The following is a 23,105-nucleotide window of genomic DNA, read 5'->3' on the forward strand; positions in this document are numbered from 1 at the left end:
TTTTCCCCCTGGACCAAGACGGGGATTGCAGGTACATGCATGAGTTTGAGTTGAATAGGAATGCTAAATGAAGTGCACTTCCAGTTTTAAACCTGTAAGCATCAACTTTGGCACATTTCCCACTTTTGGAGTTATTTGTGTGGGTTATTTGCATTTAATATAGAAATATGGCATGCATCCTAAGTTCAGATTAATTTTTAGGGTTCCAAGCTTGCAGAACCTGATGTAATTGATTTTTGTGTAGTAGCAGCAGATATGTTATTCCTAAAAATCGGGTTCATATTTAATCATTTGGAATCCCACTTTGAACACGTGTTGGCTGGTCGTTAATGCATCATCTCAGGCATTTGGTTTCTTTCACTACGAATGTCGATATTTGAGTTTTGTACCATTGACTGAGCACCCCATTTGGGTTTAGAGATCATTTTAAGTCAAGAACTAACTGATATCCATTATAAACCATTCAAGACAGACACACATCATTTAAGAGTGCTTTAATTTATTTCATTATTTGAATACAATATGGAGCTGAAACCCAATTTTAATATGTAAAGCATGAAGACATGCATGGACCACCATGGTCTCAGGTTATGACCTTAACACTTTTTTCCTTTTTGCTGCTCACATGCAGGTCCCTTTTTCCCATGATCCCCTCCATGACTGTGACCATGATCGTGACCATGACCTTGTCCTTGCTGTCCTTGCTGACATTTCCCTTTTTCTTTGCCTTGGCCCTTTCCGTGCTTCTACAAGTAGAAGTAAACTCAGAGTTACAGTCTGTCATTGGAACTGTTAATATGCAAAAAGTGCAATCATTTTCCACCATTAAAGTTTGCTCTTACCTGTGCACATTCATCTCCTGTGCTCTATGAGACAGGAAATATGACAATCGGATTAGCATACAATGGAAAGGTTATTTAACTATTTGTATAGAAATGTAAAGAGTGTGATATTGTCTTCATACCATGGAGCCAGAATCTCCGCAGCCCTGTTAATATACAGAACAATCACGCATTATTCCTTAAAACTTACAGTTAATTAATCAATCTACAGATATGCACAATTCAAATGCTAATAAAATTTGCAATGCTAGAGAAATTGTAAATATCTTACCTGGTGTTGTTCTGCAGAAGACATTTGGAAAACAGAAACGACCATTAAGGCATTTAAGTGCAAATATCTTCAAATTGTCATAAAATGCCACAAACAGAAAAATATCAGTATATTTATATCAAATATGACTTACGTGGGTTACTCATGTTGAGATTTTCAGATATTCAGCACGTCTGTAAACACTAAACAACGAAAAAGATCTGTAAGCAAGATTTTTTCTGCATGCATGTTAGATTTATATTTATTTGAATATTTCATAAAATAAAATCCTTAATGAGTAAATTTAGTAACTTTTTCAATCTGTTATTGGTCATCAAATGCTCCCATGAATCGTGCATTTGACAGCTATCTGATGGCGCTAATAAATGAGCAATGTCTTACCTCTTGTCTCGTCTTGCTCTCTGTCTGGAAATGCTGTTCTCGTGCTTGTATTTATACGTTGCATCCACCCTGAAGTGACACAGATACCTGCTCATCCACGCCCAAGAGTGGATAAACAAGTCTGTGCTCACATTAAAACAGCAGAATACTAGAAATGAGAGCTGAATGTTAAATAAATATATTTTTGGTATCCACTGCATTTCTTAAAAATGTCTTAAATGTGTAAATTTGAATGGACTATGCACTGATCGCTAAATGAATCTATGCAAGTTCCCCTAAAAATAAATGTCTATCTTATCAGTGCATGTTAAAACATGTGAATTTCAGTGTAAATATTCTGACTCTGTTGTAAAATGTTTTGTTTTGTTGTTTTTCTCCACCCATGGAGATAGGAATGTTATCATCCCATTGATGCAACACGGATAGAGGAACACCCAAAAGAGTTTGGGAAAAAAACATCAGAAAGATCTTCCGAGATGTCAGCTAAATTCAATTTACAATCTGTGATGGGTTTTACTTAAAAATTTGAGAAGATGCATGCAAAACATTATATTTTCAACTTTTTTTAAAGCAATTATCTTTCATAATGCAATCTACACAGTTTTTCATAAAAAAAAAAATAATAATAATCAAAGGAAAGCAACATAAAATTTGAACTGATCTTCATTTGCATATGAGCTAATTAAAATAAGGAGGGTGTTTTACATCTGTAATCCTTCTCATCAGATGATCTTCTACACCCATTAAACACATCCTCATTCATTAAGAATGAATCAGTAATTACATTCAGCAGTGCAATTATGGCATATATTATTAAGGCATGAAAAAAAATGAAAAAGTGGCTTTAAAAAAATGTGCATATATAAGTTGCATTTAAAAAGTAACATTATTATATAATATTATATAAAATAAAGAGCAGCATTTATTTGTGAATGAAGTTTGCTTTGATATTTTATCTGATGTAAACACATTCAGTGTTACTTAATATGCAAATGACAAAAAAAGTAAAGAAATGTCTGTTGTTTCATGCAAAAGAGATATTACATATAAATTAAACAGATTTTAAATAAAGGTGGAGAAAACTGGAGAAACAAAGGCAATTTTGGTGCTATTTTGAAAAGAGGATGTAAAAATGAAGTTGTTAAAGTTTGAATATTTGTAAACTGACACTGCGTTGAATTTATCTGAGCATTGAAAAGATAACAGTGTTTAAATGGTATATATTTGTCTTATATTCTTCTGAAATATAAAGCATTGGGCGTTTGCTCTGTGAATCTGGATTAACTCGCTCTGCGTTTGAGAAGGGTGTATGAAGAGTCGCATAAAGGCTTGTATTATCTCTAATTGATTTAATAAAAGATGTTTAAAAGGTTTCGAGAGATTAATCCTGACACAGTTGCTCCTACAGTGTTCTTATTCATAGACACATAAATGTGACTGTAATTATATTCGTACACAAATATGATCTCAGCTTTTGTTTTGATAGCTGCAGAACTTCATGCCAAGAAGATGAATGTCCTGCACCATGATCTTTAAAGACCAGATAATGAACTGCAGGTTTGGTCATAATTATCATTGAAGAACGCTGTCACACATCGATGCAAACTGATATGTGGTCGCTAGGGTGTTCTGGGTGGTTGCTAGGTGCAAATAAATAAATAAATCAAATAATGCTCAGTGCTTTTGTTTTCCAGTACAAATATCTAAACATTCTTGAATCAAGACACATTTACTTGAGAAGCAATTAAGATATTAAGTCATGTTTTCATAAGTAAATCCAGAAACCTTAAAAAATTTTAAGTAAAAAATTTTATTAAAAAAATTATAAAATTATAAAAAAAACATTTTCTTGTTCTTATACCATATATATATATTATTTCATTAGGTTTTCAATTATTAGACATGAGTACGAATATTTTTTTTATTTTTATATTTTTGAATTGTAGTCCTAAGTTTTAAGATATTAACATCATATAAATGGAAAAGAGCTGCTATGATAGTCATAAAAATATCTAATTGTGCATTCCATGGAGGAATGAAACTTAAAGAAAGTAATACTTAGTCAAATTAGTTTATTGACCTAAATAAATTCCTTTAAATAACAAAAGTCTTGACATTCATGAAATGGTTGAAAAAAACTGCACAAACATTGTTTCATTAATTTAATACTTTTTTTATATAGTTTTTGTATAGTTTTTCATTTTTATTTTAAAGGTAAATGGGGGGGGGGGTCATTTTCACAATTTTTTTTGTTACTTTTTTATTTTTTATTAATATTAAATTAATTAGTTTCATTTAGTATTTTAACTTAGTATTTAACTTCAAAAAGTGGCAAAAAAAGTTGTTGTTTTTCAATTAAAAAAATATTATTTTAATTTACAAATCATTTTTAGGTAAGTGGTTGCAATTAGTTTACTAACTTTCAACATATATATATATATATATATATATATATATATATATATATATATATATATATATATATATATATATATATATATATATATATATATATATATATATATATATATATATGTAGCTAAAACTGTTTTAAAAAACCACTTACAGATCCACTTAAAACCACTTAAAAAGAATAGTATTTTAATGTATTTTTTAAGTATAGTATGACTATTGCAAGATAGTCATCTGGGTTGAGCACTAATATTAGCAGCATTAATAACAACAAGTGCACAGAGTCACTCCTTAAACTCCTCACACTCCTCCTCACATCTGATTGGCTGTTCAATAGGGGCGTGTCCTGTCAGCATTACACCCCCGACAAAACGGTGCAGAACGTTTTTAAACTTTCTCTTGTGAATTTATGTTGATGTTAATAACATTGTGCAAGCTGTCACTTTAATTCCACGTGGTTTATATACATGTTGCTGCTGATTGAGATTAATTTTTTTACGCATCCCCCAAACAAGAGAAAACGTATCTCAAACCCCATTGCACAACGTTTCCAGGAAACATGTAGTTCAAGCAAAACGTTGGGCAACGCTTTGAGCTTGAACTTGCCCTTGCTACTATTATTCTGAGCTTCAGGTTTATTCTTGAAAGATCTTGACATTATCAAAAGACTCGTAGTGCAGCATACCTGCGGTCTCATTTTTGACACTCAAGCTATTCACTAGATAGTTTCCCTTCCAGCTACGTGTAGTTTTGTGTTTCAGGTGTGGTCACACAAACACAGACCTAATTTGCTGCACATCTGTACAAACCGGGTTTCACACGCTGACATTCTACAAGTTGAACTAAACTACCCATAAAGAAAGCATAGGCAAAATCGCAAAGCTTTCTCATTTTAGATTTGTCCCTGAAAACTATAACGCTGCCACTCAAGTCTTTTGCCACTCAGTGGGCGGAGCTACACTTCCAGCTGACGGTGACGTCACATGCATACAATAAATGCAGTAAACGGTAAAACGGTATATGATGCATTAAATGATTATAATTACCAGTTTGCAATATCAAGCAGGACAACTTTTGTACAGGTAAAGATGGAAAAAACTGAAAGCCTTGCATGTTTTAAGTTATACCATGGTCACACCCTTACAATGAAAAACAGAATACGTAAAGAAAACAATAAAAGTCTCTCTCTGTTTACAGAACTATTAAAATGAATATGCAATCAGGCAACATGTGAAGAATACATGGCAGGAATATTGGGAAGAAGAAAGAACAGGAAGATGGTTTTATAGTATTCAAATAATTATTGGTAAGAACAGAGTAACAGGATGAAATAGACAGGAGGGAAATATCATCTCAAGGCTTAGATTTGGTCATACTGCTCTTAATAGCAGAAAATGGAGGAAACATGAGTATTGTAATATGGAGGAAAATGTTATAATGAAGTGTCCAAGATACGGAAAGGAAAGAAAGATACTGGGCCGGGTTTCCCGATAACGATGTATCTTAGCTCTTAAGAGCGTTTTCTACGTGCAAACTTACGAACGCTCGCAGCAATTCCACGAGCGTTTCCCAAAAATGCACTTAACATGAACGCGCGAGAACGCGCTCTACGTGCTACTTAGGAGTCGCTGTCCATTCGCGAAGTGCTAAAATGTAACCTTATATGGAATCGTATTCTGAACGTTTAACCTAATAATTTTCATCTGTTTTGGATTACCAATCAATACAATCAAGTCTATATAAAGCACCTACATACAGGCGGAGACACTGACAAAATGGCTGAAAAAAAAAAAAAAAAAAAAGATACCTTTCAAAAGGATGAAATTAATGTCCTCTTAGAGGAGATAGAGAAAAACAAAGATGTGTTTTTTTTTTCATCTTGTTTTCCCCTTTTTATTTATTTCATTTATAAATTCATGTAAACAATAAACGAGTACAATAAAGTGTACAATAAAGTACAATCAAAATATTATTATATTACTGGCGTTGCAGTGTGTTAAATCTAGATAAAAGTGTAATCTGCCGGTTGTCCTGCAGGTGTCCTCATAAATCTGTCTTCTTACAATGCACTTGGGGATGTACGATTACTCCAGAGCACTCGTAGATCTACGAAGATTTTCAAGTGCTACTTAAGCTACGATGCTTTTGGGAAACAGACCGTAATATTAAGATCAATCGTACGATCGTTTTTACGATCAACTTAGGCTTACGATGCTTTTGGGAAACGCAGCCCTGATTGATGTTCTCAAGGAAAATAAAGACAATTTTAATTTGATTAACATTTTGGGGAATAAATCAGGCGATAAAAACGTTCAGTGTTTAATGCGTTATTTAAAGGAAAAATGATTATATAACAGAATTTAGGGAAGATTATGAGCATGATCCACACTCCTAATCAGTAGGTGGCGGTAATGCGCCTTAAAGTAGATTTTTGGCGCCATTAAACGCCAAGAAGAAGAAGAAGAAGCTCGGATCACGTGGCTTTACGCTTTCCTCGCCAATCAGCAGGTGGCGCCAAATCCAACCCAGTGACGTCAGGGACTCAGGCCTCGGTGTGTTTTCACCTGAATGGCAGGTAAGCGGATCGATCCTCATCCACCCGGTTTGTCTATCTTATTTTATCTCATCTAAACATCATTTTTATCCTTTAATGAACTAACCGCCATAGAAATGTAAAGTATAAAATCCTGACGGAGTACAGTCGTGTTTGTGAAGTTACCACACAGACCAGATTTAGTGCTGAGTTTACAAACAAGAAATTCAGCTCCATCCCAGATTAAATGTTTCAGATGAACACAAAATCATTTTTTATTTAAATACAGGAAAATCTTGAGCAGTCTTAACCATTCACGTGTAGTAACAACTATCCAGTGTTTTTAGTGTTATTAATATAGTACATTAATATGTTTAGAAACATATATACACACACATGAATTGTCATTGCTGCTTCCAGGAATCATCATGCAACACCAGGAGCATCACTTCATGTTCATGGACTTCTGTGAAGACACACACTATCTGCTGGAGGACGATGTGAGTGTTTGAGATCCATTCAGACTGTAAAATCATTTTGATTCATGTATCCAGACCTTTAGTATTTATCTATTCTAAAGTGACTTAACAGAGGAAAACCACAGAGCCAATCATATATACAGTACTTAAAATAATTATCTATACACAGGTATATATTTATATATTATATTTAACGTTTTTTACTTAATATTTAAATAATTCATCAACACATTTGTATTTCTTGCATGGTTCTCTGATATAAATTCATGACATGCATTTTTTTTTTTAGAAAGTGTTTTATCTAGTTCACTTTTTTATTGTTTAATTCTGTAATATGTATTAATCAACGCTGTCCTATGGGTTTTTGAACAAAATACAGGTGCATCTCAGAAAATTTGGATATCTTGGAAAAGGTCTTTATTTTTTGTCATTTAATTAATTGAAAAAATTACTTTCTTATTTTGTAGATTCATTGCACACAAACTGAAATATTTCAAGGTTTTTTTTCCGAGGGTTATGACTTACAGCTTAGGAAAATTAAAAATTCGGTATCTCAAAAAAAAAAAAGTGTTTAATTTTGATTTAATTTATTTAGTTTTTAAGTCATTTACTCTCTTTTTATTTTATTTTATTTATCCATTTATTTAAGCTATTATTTTTTTTAGTATTTTTATGATTTAATTATTATAATTAATTTTTTTTAGAAAGTGATTAATTTAGATTTTATTTAGTTTTTAAGTCATTTACTCTCTTTTTATTTTTTTTATTTATCCATTTATTTAAGCTATTATTTTTATTTATTTAGTATTTTTATGATTTAATTATCTTCTCAGCCCTGTCCTATTAAACAACACGAGAGTCCGAAATATTCTTGTAAATGAACTTTTGAGAGTGTGAAATTGAGTTTTTCTAAAAGTTCAATGAGCCCGTAGTCGAAGAAACACTCATAAACATACAGATTTCAAAATGTCGTTCTTTAAAATGAATACTTTATATTATAAATCTCTTATTGAGAGTGTTGGAATGGATGGATGTGATTTGTAGAGGGGTATGACTGCACACATGGGTGGGGTGTGAGGGGTAATTTTAACTATGAGCAAGAGCTTTAGAGAGAGAGAGAGGGGCTGGGCCGTACGGGCGAGCGGCGGCGGGGCTCTTCTTTGCCTCCAGGGATCTTGGCTCGCGGCCCGGCTGGTGTTTTTGTAATCCAGGCATGTTTCGGGACTCCATGCGCTTCTTCCCCGAGCCGCGTCGGCTGCCTGCCGCTTGCAAGGATCCCAGATTTCCCTGCTGACATGAACAGAGCTGTGAGTGCCACTGTTTCTCGTTCTCTCGTTCTTCCACTAGCTTTTTCTCACAGCTTTGCTCTTCTCCGGATCCCGCTCGTTCCTTTCGCAGCAGTCTGGATGAGGATGGTATCTGAGCGTGCTTTTGTCTTACCCTCCCCAGAACAACGAGGCATCCGTCAGCTGATAGTTAGAGGCGATGTGTTAGGATATTTGACTTGTGATCCGTACGGATGAGTGGGAAGCGGCCGCTGGAATGCTCTCTGTCCTTTTGCAGCACTGATGATTCACGACTGGTTTTCCTCTGTGTGTTTGTTCCTCTGCGAGCTTTGTTTTGGTCCCCTGACAACCCAAGTCTCTGTGAGTTCTGTGCGCACTTCCCTTCAAAACGTAAACGCTTCAGATGCTTTTAAAAAGGAATCGTTCAGCTCTCCTTTTTGCGTTGAACTCAAAGGGAGATATTTTGAAGAATGCTTAACGGAAATGTTCAGCTGAAAATGGTAATTTGCTGAGAATGTCTTCAGCCTCTGGCCATCCCAGATCAGGATGAGTTTGTTTCTTCATCAGGTTTGGAGAAATGTAGCACTGCATCAGTGTCTCATCAATGGATGCTCTGCAGTGAATGGGTGCCGTCAGAATGAGAGTCTGATAAAAACATCACAATAATCCACAGCACTCCAGTCCATCAGTGAACATCTGGAGAAGACCAAAGCAAGCATTTAGATATTTTTAGTTAAAATATGAGTTAATAATCCATAATAACACTTCCTCCAGTGAAAAAGTGTTCTGGTCTGAATCAGGAGAGAAATCTGCACAGATGTCAGAGACAACACGAGATGCACTTTTTCACTGGACGAAGCGTTGTTATGAATTATGGACTTATATTTTAACTAAAAACGACTTAATGCTGGATGTGTTTCATCTTTTGTCTTCTCCAGATGTGAACTGATGGACTGGAGCGCTGTGGATTACTTGTTTGGACTCTCGTTCTGACGGCACCCATTCACTGCAGAGCATCCATTGCTGAGCAACTGATTGTATGCTACATTTCTCCAAATCTGATGAAGAAACAAACTCATCCTAATCTTTGTAGGCCTGAAGGTGAACACATTTTCAGCAAATTAATACTTTTGGGTGAACTATTCCTTTAAGTCTTGTTTCCACGCGATACATAACTCTTGCAGCTTTTCATGAAAAGTCACCATCCACTTTCACATTTCTTGCTCTCATGTCCCACAGAAAAAAGCAAGTCAAATGGTTGTTTATTATGGTCAGCTCCCACAATGAGTTTTTTGTCTGCGTAGTGCTTAAGACTTTTTAACTTGAGCAAAAGCAAGAAAATGTCCTATTTACAGATATTTAGAGAATGCTGATGCACATATGAATGAAAGCACAGTTTAAACAAACACTTACAGTATTTTGCACTGAATATTCATTACTTTTCATATTGTTTTGCACATCATCTGATGTGTGCTGTCACTTTAAAAGCGTGCACACATTTAAGTGCAGTGACTAAATGCTTGTTCTGGTGATGTAATGAGCACTAGTAATACAGATGCTTGTTTTAGCAGCTCAAAATATGATTGAGTGTTTTGTTAGAGGATGCCAGCCGTGAGTCTGTGATCTGCAGGGGTTTGCTGGTATAAAAGCATCTCTCGACCTCGAGGAATCTCTGTTTCCAGCTGAAATCTGACTCTGTTCTCTCTCAGATCTCTTTAGATCCAAATTTACTCTGTGTGGGAGTCGCGCTGGCCTGGAGTCAGTCAGGTTTTCACACCGTAGGCGCTTCAGCTTTCTTTGTCTCAAATAATCCACAGATAAAGGGGGATCTTGACGTTTGGTTCGATGCCTGGTTTACTGACACAGTGAATAGGATGCTGTGCTAAACGTTTCTCTTAGACATAATGTTCATGCAGGCCGAGCTGCATTAATCAAAGTTTGTGGCTGTGCATTTAAACTCTATGTTAACATGATTGTTATTTTAGAAATGTTTATTTAGGGCCTTAGTTTTTCCACAAATTTAGTTTTTTGTTTTGTTACCTTTTTTTCTGGATTTAGTTTTTATTATGTATTATTTGTTTCCATTTTCATTTTCCGTGAATCACTTTTGTTCTGCTTAATTTTTTTTTACATTTATGATTTTAATGTTTGAATAGATTTTTATTTATTTTTTGCTAATCAAACATAATTCCTAATTTAAATTATGAAATAATATAAATTATGAAACTCATAAAAGTAAAAAAATTTCAGAATCCTATGAAATCTATTTTTATTTTTCTGTTTTCAGCAATAAATATTAGTATTTAGATTTTAACAGTTACATAAAATTATACTATGTTTCTTTTATATTAGTTAATGTATACATATTATAGTTAATTTTCTTTATTTTTAATTATTTTTATGTTATTTCTATTTAAAAAAATATTAGAATAGTAATATTTTTGTTTATATTTTTATTTAGTAGTGGTAATAATGTAAAAGCAGCAATAATGATTATTATTGTAATATTTTTTTCTGTTTTTATTAATAAATTTTAGTATTGTGATTTTTTTTTACAGTTATATAAAATGATTATATTATTTTTATTTAATTTATAGTTAATGTATACGTATTATAATTAATTTTCTTTATTGTTAATGATTTTTATTATGTTATTTTTATTTTGCAATAAAATAGTAGATTGGTAATATTTTTTGTTTAGTCTTTTTATATTTTTATTTAGTAGTGGTAATAATTAAATAACAGCAATAATGATTATTATTGTAATAATTTTTACATTTAGTCATTTAGCAGACACTTTTATCCAAAGCGACTTACAAATGAGGACATGGAAGCAATTAAAAACAACAAAAATGCAATGATATATAAGTGCTATAACACGTCTAAGTTAGCTTAACACAGTACTCGTAGCTCAGGCTTTTAAATAATAAAATAAATAAAAAGAAAACAGAATAAAAAAAGAATAGAGCAAGCTAGTGATAGAGGTCTTTTTTTATAGTCAAAATCTTGAGGTTATTGAGCATGTTTTGAGTGACAGTCTTCGAAATCACGGTCACATGTGAAATTCAGATCTCCTGAAGCAGCTGACATGGCATGAGGAGTTTAATGCTCTGAGATCATGTTTCCGCTCGTAGCAGCTGATGCTAATAATGGCGCGTCCGTGTGCAGTTAGATGCACAATCCATGCACTGTTAAAGAAACATGTAAACAGTCGATTGACTGCTGTGCAACTACTTACACGCCATTTGTTTCTCAGTTTCCATCCTGAACCCTTTCTTCTGGGTCCCTAGCATTTTATATACATTCACCAAACATAAATCCAGCTTTATATTTGTTAGATTTGGATTATGTAATTCTCTTATTTTTGCTCCAGACTGAATGTTTCCTCCACAAGTGGGCAAGGAAAGACCATTACGCTGCTGTTTGTGTAGAAAGAGTTTATTTTACCGTGTGAGACGCAGTAAATAACAGAAACCCTGCTGTTAGACATGATCTATGCGATGTTGCACAGGTTGTTCGGATTATTGTGTTTGTGTATGTGATGTTGACATGTTCACAAACTGTTCAGAGTCCCACAGAGATGATGATGAAGAAGGAACAGAAGGACGCAGAGCTGGATAAAAAGATCGAGGCCTTACGGAAGAAAAACGAAGCACTTATGAAACGCTACCAGGTGAAAACCTTCACAAAACCTCATTCAGAAATCATTTATGTATTCAAGATCAAAGATTCCACCGAGAAAGCTCTGCGTGTTTGCCTTGCTGAGTTTTGTGATGTTCTGCAGGAAGTGGAGGAGGATAAGAAGCGTGCGGAACAGGAAGGAATGTCACTCCGCAGCAGGAAGGGAAAGACGGATGATCTGACCATCAGCATCAACAAATCCTCCAACGTGAGCTGCTTTATTCCTGCACAGACAAGCATTTTTAGGAATCGGAGCCAAATAATGGATGTCATATAGTTTAACAGCAATTTATATTCAATTTATTTCAATTCAAGTTTGTTTGTATAGCGCTTTTAACAATACAATTATTTGCAAAGCAACTTTACAAACAATTAAGTTTTCACAATATTTAGTAGTAGCTTGTAAGGGATGACTGTCAGTTTATGTGCAAAAAAAATTAATACGAAACATAGACAACCAGCAATTATAAACTGATTGTATAGTAAGTAGCAATATTTGTTAGTTCTGTATGTTGTTTCAGGGTTAGCAGCTACTGTTTTTTTGTTCCAATTAGTAATATCTGTCTTATCCGAATTTAATAGGAGGTCATCCATTTTTTTTACATTTTTAACACTCTGTTAGCTTAGATAATTTTAACTTTAAAAAGTTTCATCTGGTCTCGTTGAGATATATAGCTGAGTATCATCAGCATAACATTGGAAACTAATCCTGTATTTTCTAATAATATTACCAAGCGGCAACATGTATATTGAAAATAGAAGGGGACCTAGGACGGATCCTTGTGGCACTCCATATTTTACTGGTGATAAATAAGAGGACTCTCCATTTAAGTAAACAAAATGGTAGCGATCGGACAGGTAGGATCTAAACCATCTTAGAGCCTGCCCTTGAATACCTGTATAGTTTTGTAATCGATCTATGAGTATGTCATGATCTATGGTGTCGAACGCAGCACTAAGATCAAGTAAGACTAGAAATGAGATGCAGCCTAGATCTGACACAAGAAGCAGGTCACTTGTAATTTTAACAAGTGTAATTTTTAAGTGTAACAAGTTTAACAATTGTTTAGCAAGCATATAAAAAAAAAAATCAGGTCTTTATTTATATATATATATATATATATATATATATATATATATATATAGCTATAAATATATATAGCTATAAATATTAAAATTTTGTGATTTTTAGTTATATAAAATGTATTATATTATTTTCCTTTTATATTATTTTGCAGATTATATTTCTTCATCTTTTATCATTATACATGATTTTTATTATTATATATATTTAGTTTTTATTTTAAAATAATGATCAAAATGCTATATTTTTGTTTAGTCCCGGGTTGGTGCTTAACAAAGCTTGAGATGGTTTCGTTGTTATACTTAGTGTAGTACTTTCATTATATACACCTACATTTAAAGATATTTTCTCTAAATAATAGTCAATATATATTTTCCTAACTTTATATTTGCAACATCAACATGTTATTAAATTGAGCTGAATAATATCTTCAGCTTCTGTAGAGCTGCTTTACAATTGAATTCATTTACTGTAATAATAATTGATGGGTTTTGCCACATGGAAACTTTTATAGATGTTAACTGAATCAACATTGAGCTGAAAAAAGTCTGTTGTAGAGCAGGTTTACAGCTGAAATATTTTTTTTTTTTAATAATTGGTGAATTTTGCAACATTATACTTTCATGTTCCTGTTTACTGCTGCTTTTAAAACGTTTCTGTTGTACAAAGTGAACATTTATATTTTGAAGGAAATGTGATTTGACATCTGAAACCGTGGACCTCACGATGACTTAAAATAATTTAGACAAAAAGAAAATATCAAGACATTTTAATTTTAATTCACCCCCTCAATAACTGGTTTTATTTAAAAACCAAGATTCCCACCATCTTGAAAAATCTGTATTTATTTTGAAAATGTGATTTTTAGACTTATGAAATTTATTAATTTACATGACTTTTCCATCTCGTTTTAATCTATTTATGCCAAGCTCTAAAGCATTGAATCATGTAGAAATTGTAATAATAGTTTATATAGTTTTAAAAATTATTATCTTTAGTCCCTATCAAAATAAATCGCAAATGAATAGAAAAGTCATGGGGCCTTTTAAATGTTTTTATGGGCAGGTATTACACTTAACTAAAAATAGAACCATAAAAAAGTCCATAACCTAAAATATATTTAAAAAAAAAGAAGAAGAAAAATATTTTAATTTCAACTAGCTACATTTCTCATCTTAATTTAGTTTGACATTATGTAGAAAAATGTAAATAAAATTTTAAAAATGTTAAAATAAAAACAGAAAATATAAATGAAAACGAATTTATAATAATGATAAAAACTATAAAAGTATATTATAAGTACTCAAGGGAGGACCTTTGAGTCAAACAGTTTGAGAGTCGCTGAAGTAGGTCTGTCCTGCAGGAACCTGAAGTGAACTCAATGAGGAGAAGATCAATGATGTGTTTGTTGTGTTCAGGATCCGCGTGTGGTGACCGAGCGCTCGGGACCCGGAGGACTGAGAGACCGAGAGAAGGAGAAGAGTCCGGGATCCAGCGTCTTCAGCGTCGGGAGAGGAAAGAGACGACAGCTGCTCGTCACAGCATCAGGAAACATCACGGTGAGACTCAATCAATCTTCCTCTTCCTCACTGACTGCTTTTGTCCTGTGAGACTCCATTCAAACCTTCTGCAGATCAGGAATCTTTTTTATTTAATAAACTGCTCGTTATGGGAAAGTCCCATTTTCTCCCTTTGATTCACTTGAATGATGTCATGCAATCTGTTCTGTTTTTGAACTGGGGCTGAGCTATTAATCCAAATAAAAGTGTGATAGTGAGCGCATGAGAAGTACTTTGTCAACAAAAGAGAAGCTTTAAAGGCTCTTTTTGCTTTTCTGCCAAAATAAAAGCTTAATGATTTAAAACCGAAAAAAAAAAAATTATTATAGCCATAAATATTAGTATTGTTATTTTACATTTGTACTGTAACTGTTGTATTCTTCTTAAATAGTGTTATACAGTGAAATCAACATTATTTTAGTATGGGTGTAATTTTTTTTATTTTAATATTTAATATTTTTATTCTCATTTTTTGTTTTTTCATTTTTAATAATTTTGATGTTTTTGTAATTTCTATTTATTTATTTATTTAAATCTGTCTGTAAAGTTTTAATTACTTTTTATGTCATTTTTAGTTTTATTTTGAGATGTTATTTTGTATGAAATAAAATATAAAAATATTTATAAAAATATTAAGTTAATTTATTTATTTATTTATTTTTTTTTATAAAGAAATCCCTACTTAAAACTAAAATATAAAATTTGACTAAAATAAAATATAAAAAGTATATTAGTGGAACTACATGCCAAGGCAACCTTTCCAATATTAATTTAGTTTAAATTGATGTAAAAAAAGAAAAAAAGATTCTGCAAAATAAAAACTAAAAAACTATAAATATTTATATATATATATATATATATATATATATATATATATATATATATATATATATATATATATACATTCATAAATGTGTGAACAAATGCTGTAGTGTTTATTTCTTATTTTATTTTAAATGTAGTAACAATAATAATAATCATATTAAAAACGTTTATTATTATAGGTATTATAGAAATACAATAACAAATTGTAAAATTTGTGCAGCCTTACAAGCAAGCACAGAAAATGAATCACATTTTAAGTTGAAATCGAATTTTCATGCAGCCCAACTTTGAAGGTTGTCGTCAGCAACTTATGTCAGACACAATTTAACCGAAAGCATGAATTTCAGCGCTGTTAGAGAGTGTTTTATCATGTTGTTTCAGGAGAAGAGGGTGTTCGGTGAAAGAAAGGACAGGAACCGTCCCGTGAGTCCAGCGAGGATGAAGTCCTGTGCTGAGGAAGAGCTGAAGTCCAACAACACACGAGGAAGACAGAGAGTCCCGCAGGTGAGCAGACGTGTCTGTTTCATATACAGCAGGATTTATTATATCATTCCTCCAGTCTTCAGTGTCACGTGATCTTCAGAGATCAGAATAATATACTGATTTACTCAAGAAACATTGCAGCTGTGCTTCTTAATGTTTTTGTGAAAACTGTCATACATCTTTTATGATTATTGGAGGAATAGAAAGTTCAAAGAACAGCTTTTATTTGAAATACAAATCTTTTGTAACATTGTAAATGTCTTTGAGTGTCAATTTGGATGTAATTTTTAATGCATCCCTTGATGAACCTTACTTAAAGTAGAACTAAATAAAATGAGACTTTAAAATAAAATAAAAAGTTATTTATATATATATATATATATATATATATATATATAATGTATATATATATAATAAATGTTTGTACTGTCTATTTTAATCAATTGAATGTGTCCTTGCTGAATGAGTGCTAATTTTATAAAAAAAAAACACTTCTGTAAAACATTAAAAACTATAAAGTCTAAAACTCAAGTATAAAAAAAGGAATATAAAAAAAAAAAATTCCATACTAAAAATACAATTTTTAAAACTGTGATTAAAAAAAATATGAGAAACTATAAAGATAATAAACCTCAAAACAAATAAAAATGATAAGTAAAACTGAAAGAAAAATGAAAACACAATCTAAAATAACAATTCAACAAGAAATACTTATTATAAAACAACAGTATGAAACAGAGAGTTCCGCTCCTTGATTCTGATTGGCTGAGCCATTAACGCTACAAAGTAACATTCACCTTTGTTTACTTCTGTTTGTTGCTCGGCAACCACTTTGTAACACCCACAGCTGTTTCTGAGGAGCTACATTGTTTGGTGGAAGAATACTGTTTTTATTAATATCATTACACTTTATATGCTCTGTTTTATTCTGTTAAACCTTACTATGTATATAACTGTTTTATTAAAGCAGTAAGTCCCATGAAGCCGTGGTTTACTGTGAATTTATAACAGCTAAAGTAGTTTTAGTCACTCAGCTGTTATAAATTCACTCTAATCTTAATTAGATTTAGTTTTTATGGATTCAGTTTTCATTTAAATTTTAGTTTTAGTTTTTATTTTCTTCTCTTTTATATTTCTCATTTGTTTTTATTAGTTTTAGTCATTTAAGAACTTCAAAGTAAGCGAGTTGTAATTCAGGTCATTCTTTTCAGTAACTTTCACTTAGTTTAGAATTTTTTATATAGTTTTAATTAACGTTAACAACACTCGTCAGAACACTCGTGTTGCTGTATTGTTGTTAGGACAGGTTTTTTTTTTTCGTGTGTTTTCCTTTTAGTTTTCGAAAGTTTAGTACTTCAACTTATTTTATTAAAATTATTCGTTTTACTGATTTGAGGGTTTTCATTTTTATTTTTACATACATCTATATTATATATATTATATCTATCTATGAATTTATATTTTAATTAAAATTATATATAAAATATTAAATAACTTATATTATAAGTTATATTATATATTAAATAACTTATATTAAATATTTTTAGTTTTAAATATATATATATATATATATATATATATATCTTTTAGATTCCTTAAATTTTTTCAATAAAAAAAATAAAGCTTTATTTATATAATTTTGTATGATTTTTATCTTTTATATTTCTGTTTTAAATTTACATTTATATTTTATTTTAGTTCCTCAACTTAAACTAATTTATTTTTATTTTGATGTAAATATTTTAAGTGTGTTTTTAATGTAATATTTATTTGTTTTCCTTTAATTTTTTGAATTTAACAAACTTGATGTTTAGATTTTTTTTATATTATTATTATTATTATTATTTATTTAATGATATGGTTGGTTGCTATTCATGTTTACATTATTGAACTTTCCTGAACAAAGCTTGCAGGATGTTAAACATTGAGTGTACTACTTCTGTTCATCCACCTGAGGGCAGTGTGTCTCTTCCAGTCTACAGAAAAGCCTTTTTACTGAAATAAATAGACAGCTCGTTACACCAATCCACCTGCCATGTAGAAATGTTAATGTTTTATGCCTTCATTTTATTATTAGAAAAATCTCAATGCACAACTATGAATTCCTTCTGAAGCAAAAAATCATATAAGACTCTAATAAATGAAAGTGTTTATATAGTTTCAGTTAATTACACATGCTGTTTGATTATTAAAGTATTAAAATGGAATACAGAAAATACATTAAAATGGAAATTTGTTAAAAAAAAAAAAAAAAGTGCAAAATAAATAATTTCATAGGTCTCTAAAAAAATTCATTTGTTAAACTTTTAATAATTTTTTTTTTTTTTTTTTTTTTTTTTTTTTTTACAAGTTGTGTGATTTTAAGCATTACAGTTCAATTTTAACCATTTAAACAGAGTCAGGAAATATAAAAAACGGACAGAGAGAAAAAGAAATAAATTTCTGTTTATCATTAAAATTACATTTTAAACATTAAAACAGAATTCAGAAAAAAAATGGATAGAGAAAAAAAACAAACATTTCTTTTGATTATTAAAATTGAATTTAAAACTTTTAAAAAGGAGAGGAAAAAAAATGAAAAAAAAAAAAAAATTATAGGGACCCCTATATATATATATATATATATATATATATATATATAATATATATATAGAGAGAGAGAGAGAGAGAGAGAGAGAGAGAGAAAGAGATGATTTAGATGATTTAGATTATATATGTATATATATATTGCTTTTACTAAATATGCATTATAGTAAACCGCACATTTACTGTGTGTATATGTGTATATATAATATATATATATATTTTTATATTTATATATATAAATGTACCGTATTTTTCGGACTATAAGTCGCACCTGAGTATAAGTCGCATCAGTCCAAAAATACGTCATGATGAGGAAAAAACATATATAAGTCGCACTAGACTATAAGTCGCATTTATTTAGAACCAAGAGAAAACATTACCGTCTCCAGCCGCCAGAGGGCGCTCTATGTCTTCAGTGTAGACTACAGGAGAACTGAGCAGCATAGAGCGCCCTCTGGCGGCTGAGACGGTAATGTTTTCTCTTGGTTCATTTCTCTTGGTTCATGTCAAATTAATTTTGATAAATAAGTCGCAACTGACTACAAGTCGCAGGACCAGCCAAACTATGAAAAAAAGTGTGTCTTATAGTCCGGAAAATACGGTATATTAATGAGGATTTTTGTTTTAACGGTCAGCATCTTCATCTTGAAGTCTGTTCCAGTCTTTTGCTGGGTCTCATTATTGTATGTTTGTTCAGGACGACGCAGATCGATGGAGTCGATGTGAGGACTCGTCTGTGGTCCCGGTGAGAGCGTCTCCACACACTCTCTGTCTGAACATCTACTTATATTAAACACAAGGAGATGCTCGGATGCATGCCACCGATCATATTGTTGTTAAAGTGGAGTGGCTTGTGTTCAGCCGCGCAGTACGTCACAGTAGATGGTGACACATAGACTGCAGATCCTGCTCTGTGTTTGACGCTCAAGTTATCCGGCAGGTCACACAGGCCGTCGCTGACCTGAACCTGGTCTCATCCCAAGAAGAGCAGCTGGAGTATCTGCGGTGGAAGAAGGAGCGCGAGGAGATCGACCGCGAGCCGTGTGGCTCGACACAAGAACCCGCTGAAGGCCAGTGGAGGAGAGCCTGGGACGTGGAGAAGACCCATCTGATGTAAGCCACACGCCTGAGAACCTGATTCTGAGAGCAACTAACCTTTAGTTTGACTTCTTCTTGGTTTGTTCGTTCTCTGCATGTTTAACTGCCTCACACATATATAAACCCCCAGCTGTTTGAATCACGTGGCCTGCTTCTTCTTGTCTCCTGAATGAAATGCTTCATAAATTCATCAGTGAAGGATTGTGTTATAAACAATAATGTTTAGCTGTTAATGCTGGTTGAAATTAACAGCTCTTTAGACATTATCTCTGTGTTTCCATCCATGCATTTTTTATTTAAATCTTGGGATACTTGCATTAAAAAAAATAATAAAAATAATTGGATCAATATGTGCATCAAATATAAAAATGCACATTAAAAAAATATTTTCTTGATTGAAGTGAAGCTATTTAATATGTAGGGGGATTAAGTCATATATTTAATAGTTTTGTATTTTAATTCCATCTAATTGGATTTAAACAGAATTAACATAATCTAATAAATTTAATGTGATGCGTATTTGTCCGTCAGGTATAAATAAAAACAGGTCAGATTTTAATGCAACTCAAAAATCATGCTAAAGTTTAAAAACCTTAATTATTTAAACGAAATCAAATAGATGCAAATTGATTTTTGTCTAAATAATCATCTTTTTGGTAATGCATTTATTAAAATTGCTCAGATAATCAAATTGATTCAGTTAAAGTATGAAAATGTTTTTTTGATTAATAAAAAGCATTTATATCAGTGCTAATTACTAATGATGATCCTCAATATTAATTTGTTAAAGTCAGCATGAAAATTAAAATTGACTTGTTTTGCTTTAATTCATGTTTCCACTCTTAAACGGTTATTGTGTTTTAACTTGAAGAAATTATGACAGAAATATATTACTGTTGTACATTAAAGTTAATTTTATAATAATAATAATAATGTCGTCCTTTACAGAAAAAAAAGTATTTTTTATTTTATTTTTATAAAAATTGTCTATTATTTATAATTCAAAGCCATAATTTTGTTGATTAGACATCCTTTTTATTATAAAATGTTTAAAATAAAAAGCAAATAAAATAAAAATGTAAAAAACAAAAATTATCCTTAAATTACTTTTACTGATGTTTTCAGCCACCCTTTTTTTTATTATAAATATTTTTAAATTCTCGAAAATTATATAATTAAAGTAAAATGGTTTCGAAAGCTGTTTTGTGATGCACTGTTTAATTTTCTGCATGTAATTTCTCCACTGGGAGTACAGCCAAAATGGATTTGCATAATGATATGTAGCTCCGCCCCCCAAACCCACCGTGATTGGTTGAGTCAGAACTGATATATCGGGCTGCTCAAGCAAACATATCAGTGTTTAACTCCCCTGAACTGAGACGTCCAAAAATGTTTTAACGTTAAAACTGAAAAGATGTTAGTGGTAATTAGTTTATAATCTAGTGTTTGTGTGTGTAGTGAAGTAGAGATGCTGTCATCATCATCAAACCTGAACATACAGTACCACAAACAAGTGTTAAGCTGTGTCTGGAAGTCTTTCAGATGGTTTCTTCTGGAATGAGCACTATTGAGTGGAAGGGAGAGGGGTTATTTTAGGGTGCTTTGAATGCCTTGCCTTATTTGGGACGGTTTCCGAGCACTAGAGACGCTTCAGGGACGAGGTTTTGTGGGAGGTAGAAGATAGAACACACAGGATCAGTGAACGTCCTGTACGAGAGAGCAGAACAATCACAACGTCACAAAATATCATCTCTGTGTTCAACTGATACTTTACTCCAGATGAAGAAAGAAAAGATTATCATATAAAAAAAAAGAAAAAAACATGTTATATAATATAATATAAATTATATAATATATATATATATATTATATATATATATATATATATATATATATTTTGTTTTTAATTAAAATACAATTTTATTTATATATATATATATATATATATATTCAAATCAATTTCATTTTAAAGTAAAATAAATCTTATTTATCTAATTGTGTGTGTATAAAAATTAAGTTTGATTAAACATATATAATATATTATATAACTATATACAACTATATCTTATCATTATTTAATTGTGTGTATAATTATATAGTAAAAACTGATTAAATGTATATCTATAATTATATATATGTGTGTGTGTGTGTGGTGTAGTGTGTATTAATAATATATATAATATATTATATATATATATATATATATTATTTTTTATTTTAAATAAAATTATATATATATAAGTCGCATTGCAAAGAAATCAACGAAAGCTTTCTTTAAACAGATCATAATATAGTAATATAATAGTATTTCTTCTCTCTTTTAATTTTTGGATAAACTGTGTCCCAGACTTTTTATTTATTATTTGTATTCTCTTATCTAGTAGCTCTTTAATATTTAGATTTTATATGCTACAGATACAGATCAGAAAATATAATAATAAAACGTTTCTAAGTTTCTAAGAACAATCTATGTCACGGTGAAATCATGGGATCTCGAATCAGTTTTGACCGATCACTGAATTGAAAACAGCTTGCATGGTTAGTTTGAATGTTTCTGAACAGTGAAGCGAGGATGTTCAGCTGCGTCTGCGTGTTCTGTCCCATGTGTTTTATTGTAGGTTCTCCGAAGAGGAACCGGAGGAACATCAGACAGAGGTGAGCACATACAGAGGAAGAGCAGAATCAATTCACTGTTACAGATCTTATATTGAGCGCTGTTTCATAAAGTCTGCTTGTGCTTTGTGTGTGGATTGTGTCTATTTGTTAATTATATTGATTAAAGGAGGTCGAAACGCCAGAAGAGGAAATATGAGAGAAGCGTCCACAGGTGCGAAAAACCTCGAACTCTTAAGTCAAGGTAAACATGAAAAAATCATGTTAATTAGCAGCACATTTAATGCTTAGATGTTCAAATATGCATTAAAATTGTGGGATCGATATTAAAAATAAACATGGAAAAGAAGTTATGAATAACGAAAACATAAATTGTGCAATAGCAAATACAATTATTCTCTTTCCATGTGCACTTTTATATTTTCTGTTTTCATTTTAATTGTAAAGTTTTAGTAATTTAGTTGTTTTTAAATTTTTTTAATGTGCATATAGATTTGATTTATTATTTTTTTAATGCATCAGGTTAAGTAACTATTTTAAAATTCTAAATGTTCTAAATTAGTTTTATGACATTAGTTTAGCTTTTAGCTAACCTTAATAACACCGTTTCTAGCATGTCACGTTTAAAATACTAATATTTTAACTTATTTTAAAGATATATAAAATACAAACTTTTATGTGTGTGTTTGTGTGTGGTGTGTGTAATATAATATATATATATATATATATCAAATAATTAAATTAAATATAAGATGTTGCATATCAATTTTAATTGGAGGCTACCAAAATAAATGTTTTAAATATAAGGGTATTACATTTAAAATATTAATATACAAATATTTAATACAAATTGTAGCTCTGTTTTTTGAAAGCTTATATAAAAATATAACATTTTATATAAAATATAGTTTAATTAAATATAAAAAATTAAATTAAACCATATGAAAATATTAAATTATGAAAAAAATACAA

The 23,105-nt window shown here is 31.1% G+C and overlaps 1 protein-coding gene and 1 long non-coding RNA gene across 2 annotated transcripts; one reads left to right on the top strand and one right to left on the bottom strand.

Annotated features, from left to right (window-relative positions):
• Nucleotides 1–475: 475 nt before the first annotated feature.
• LOC113082424 (uncharacterized) lies at nucleotides 476–1,583 on the bottom strand. Its single transcript, XR_003282657.1, has 6 exons — nucleotides 1,495–1,583; nucleotides 1,247–1,295; nucleotides 1,114–1,124; nucleotides 965–988; nucleotides 843–866; nucleotides 476–746 (listed from the first exon to the last, which is right to left on the bottom strand). It is a non-coding gene; the product is annotated as an uncharacterized LOC113082424 (long non-coding RNA).
• A 4,823-nt stretch (nucleotides 1,584–6,406) lies between these two features.
• Nucleotides 6,407–19,539, top strand: LOC113082425 (coiled-coil domain-containing protein 9-like). The gene is made up of 8 exons (XM_026254084.1): nucleotides 6,407–6,481; nucleotides 6,860–6,939; nucleotides 11,773–11,877; nucleotides 11,989–12,093; nucleotides 14,388–14,528; nucleotides 15,735–15,857; nucleotides 19,120–19,167; nucleotides 19,363–19,539. The coding sequence occupies exons 1-8, from the start codon at nucleotides 6,475–6,477 to the stop codon at nucleotides 19,537–19,539; spliced, it is 786 nt and encodes a 261-aa protein (XP_026109869.1). The 5' UTR covers nucleotides 6,407–6,474.
• Nucleotides 19,540–23,105: the final 3,566 nt, after the last annotated feature.

This window comes from Carassius auratus, unplaced genomic scaffold (assembly GCF_003368295.1).
Source record: "Carassius auratus strain Wakin unplaced genomic scaffold, ASM336829v1 scaf_tig00036064, whole genome shotgun sequence".
In the NCBI taxonomy this organism is placed as follows: domain Eukaryota; kingdom Metazoa; phylum Chordata; class Actinopteri; order Cypriniformes; family Cyprinidae; genus Carassius; species Carassius auratus.

Bases quoted from the DNA above. Each gene is read 5' to 3' on its own strand.
- LOC113082425 (XM_026254084.1), top strand. The intron at 6,940-11,772 runs GTGAGTGTTTGA...CAAACTGTTCAG, and splicing joins ACTATCTGCTGGAGGACGAT to AGTCCCACAGAGATGATGAT. The intron at 14,529-15,734 runs GTGAGACTCAAT...ATGTTGTTTCAG, and splicing joins CAGCATCAGGAAACATCACG to GAGAAGAGGGTGTTCGGTGA.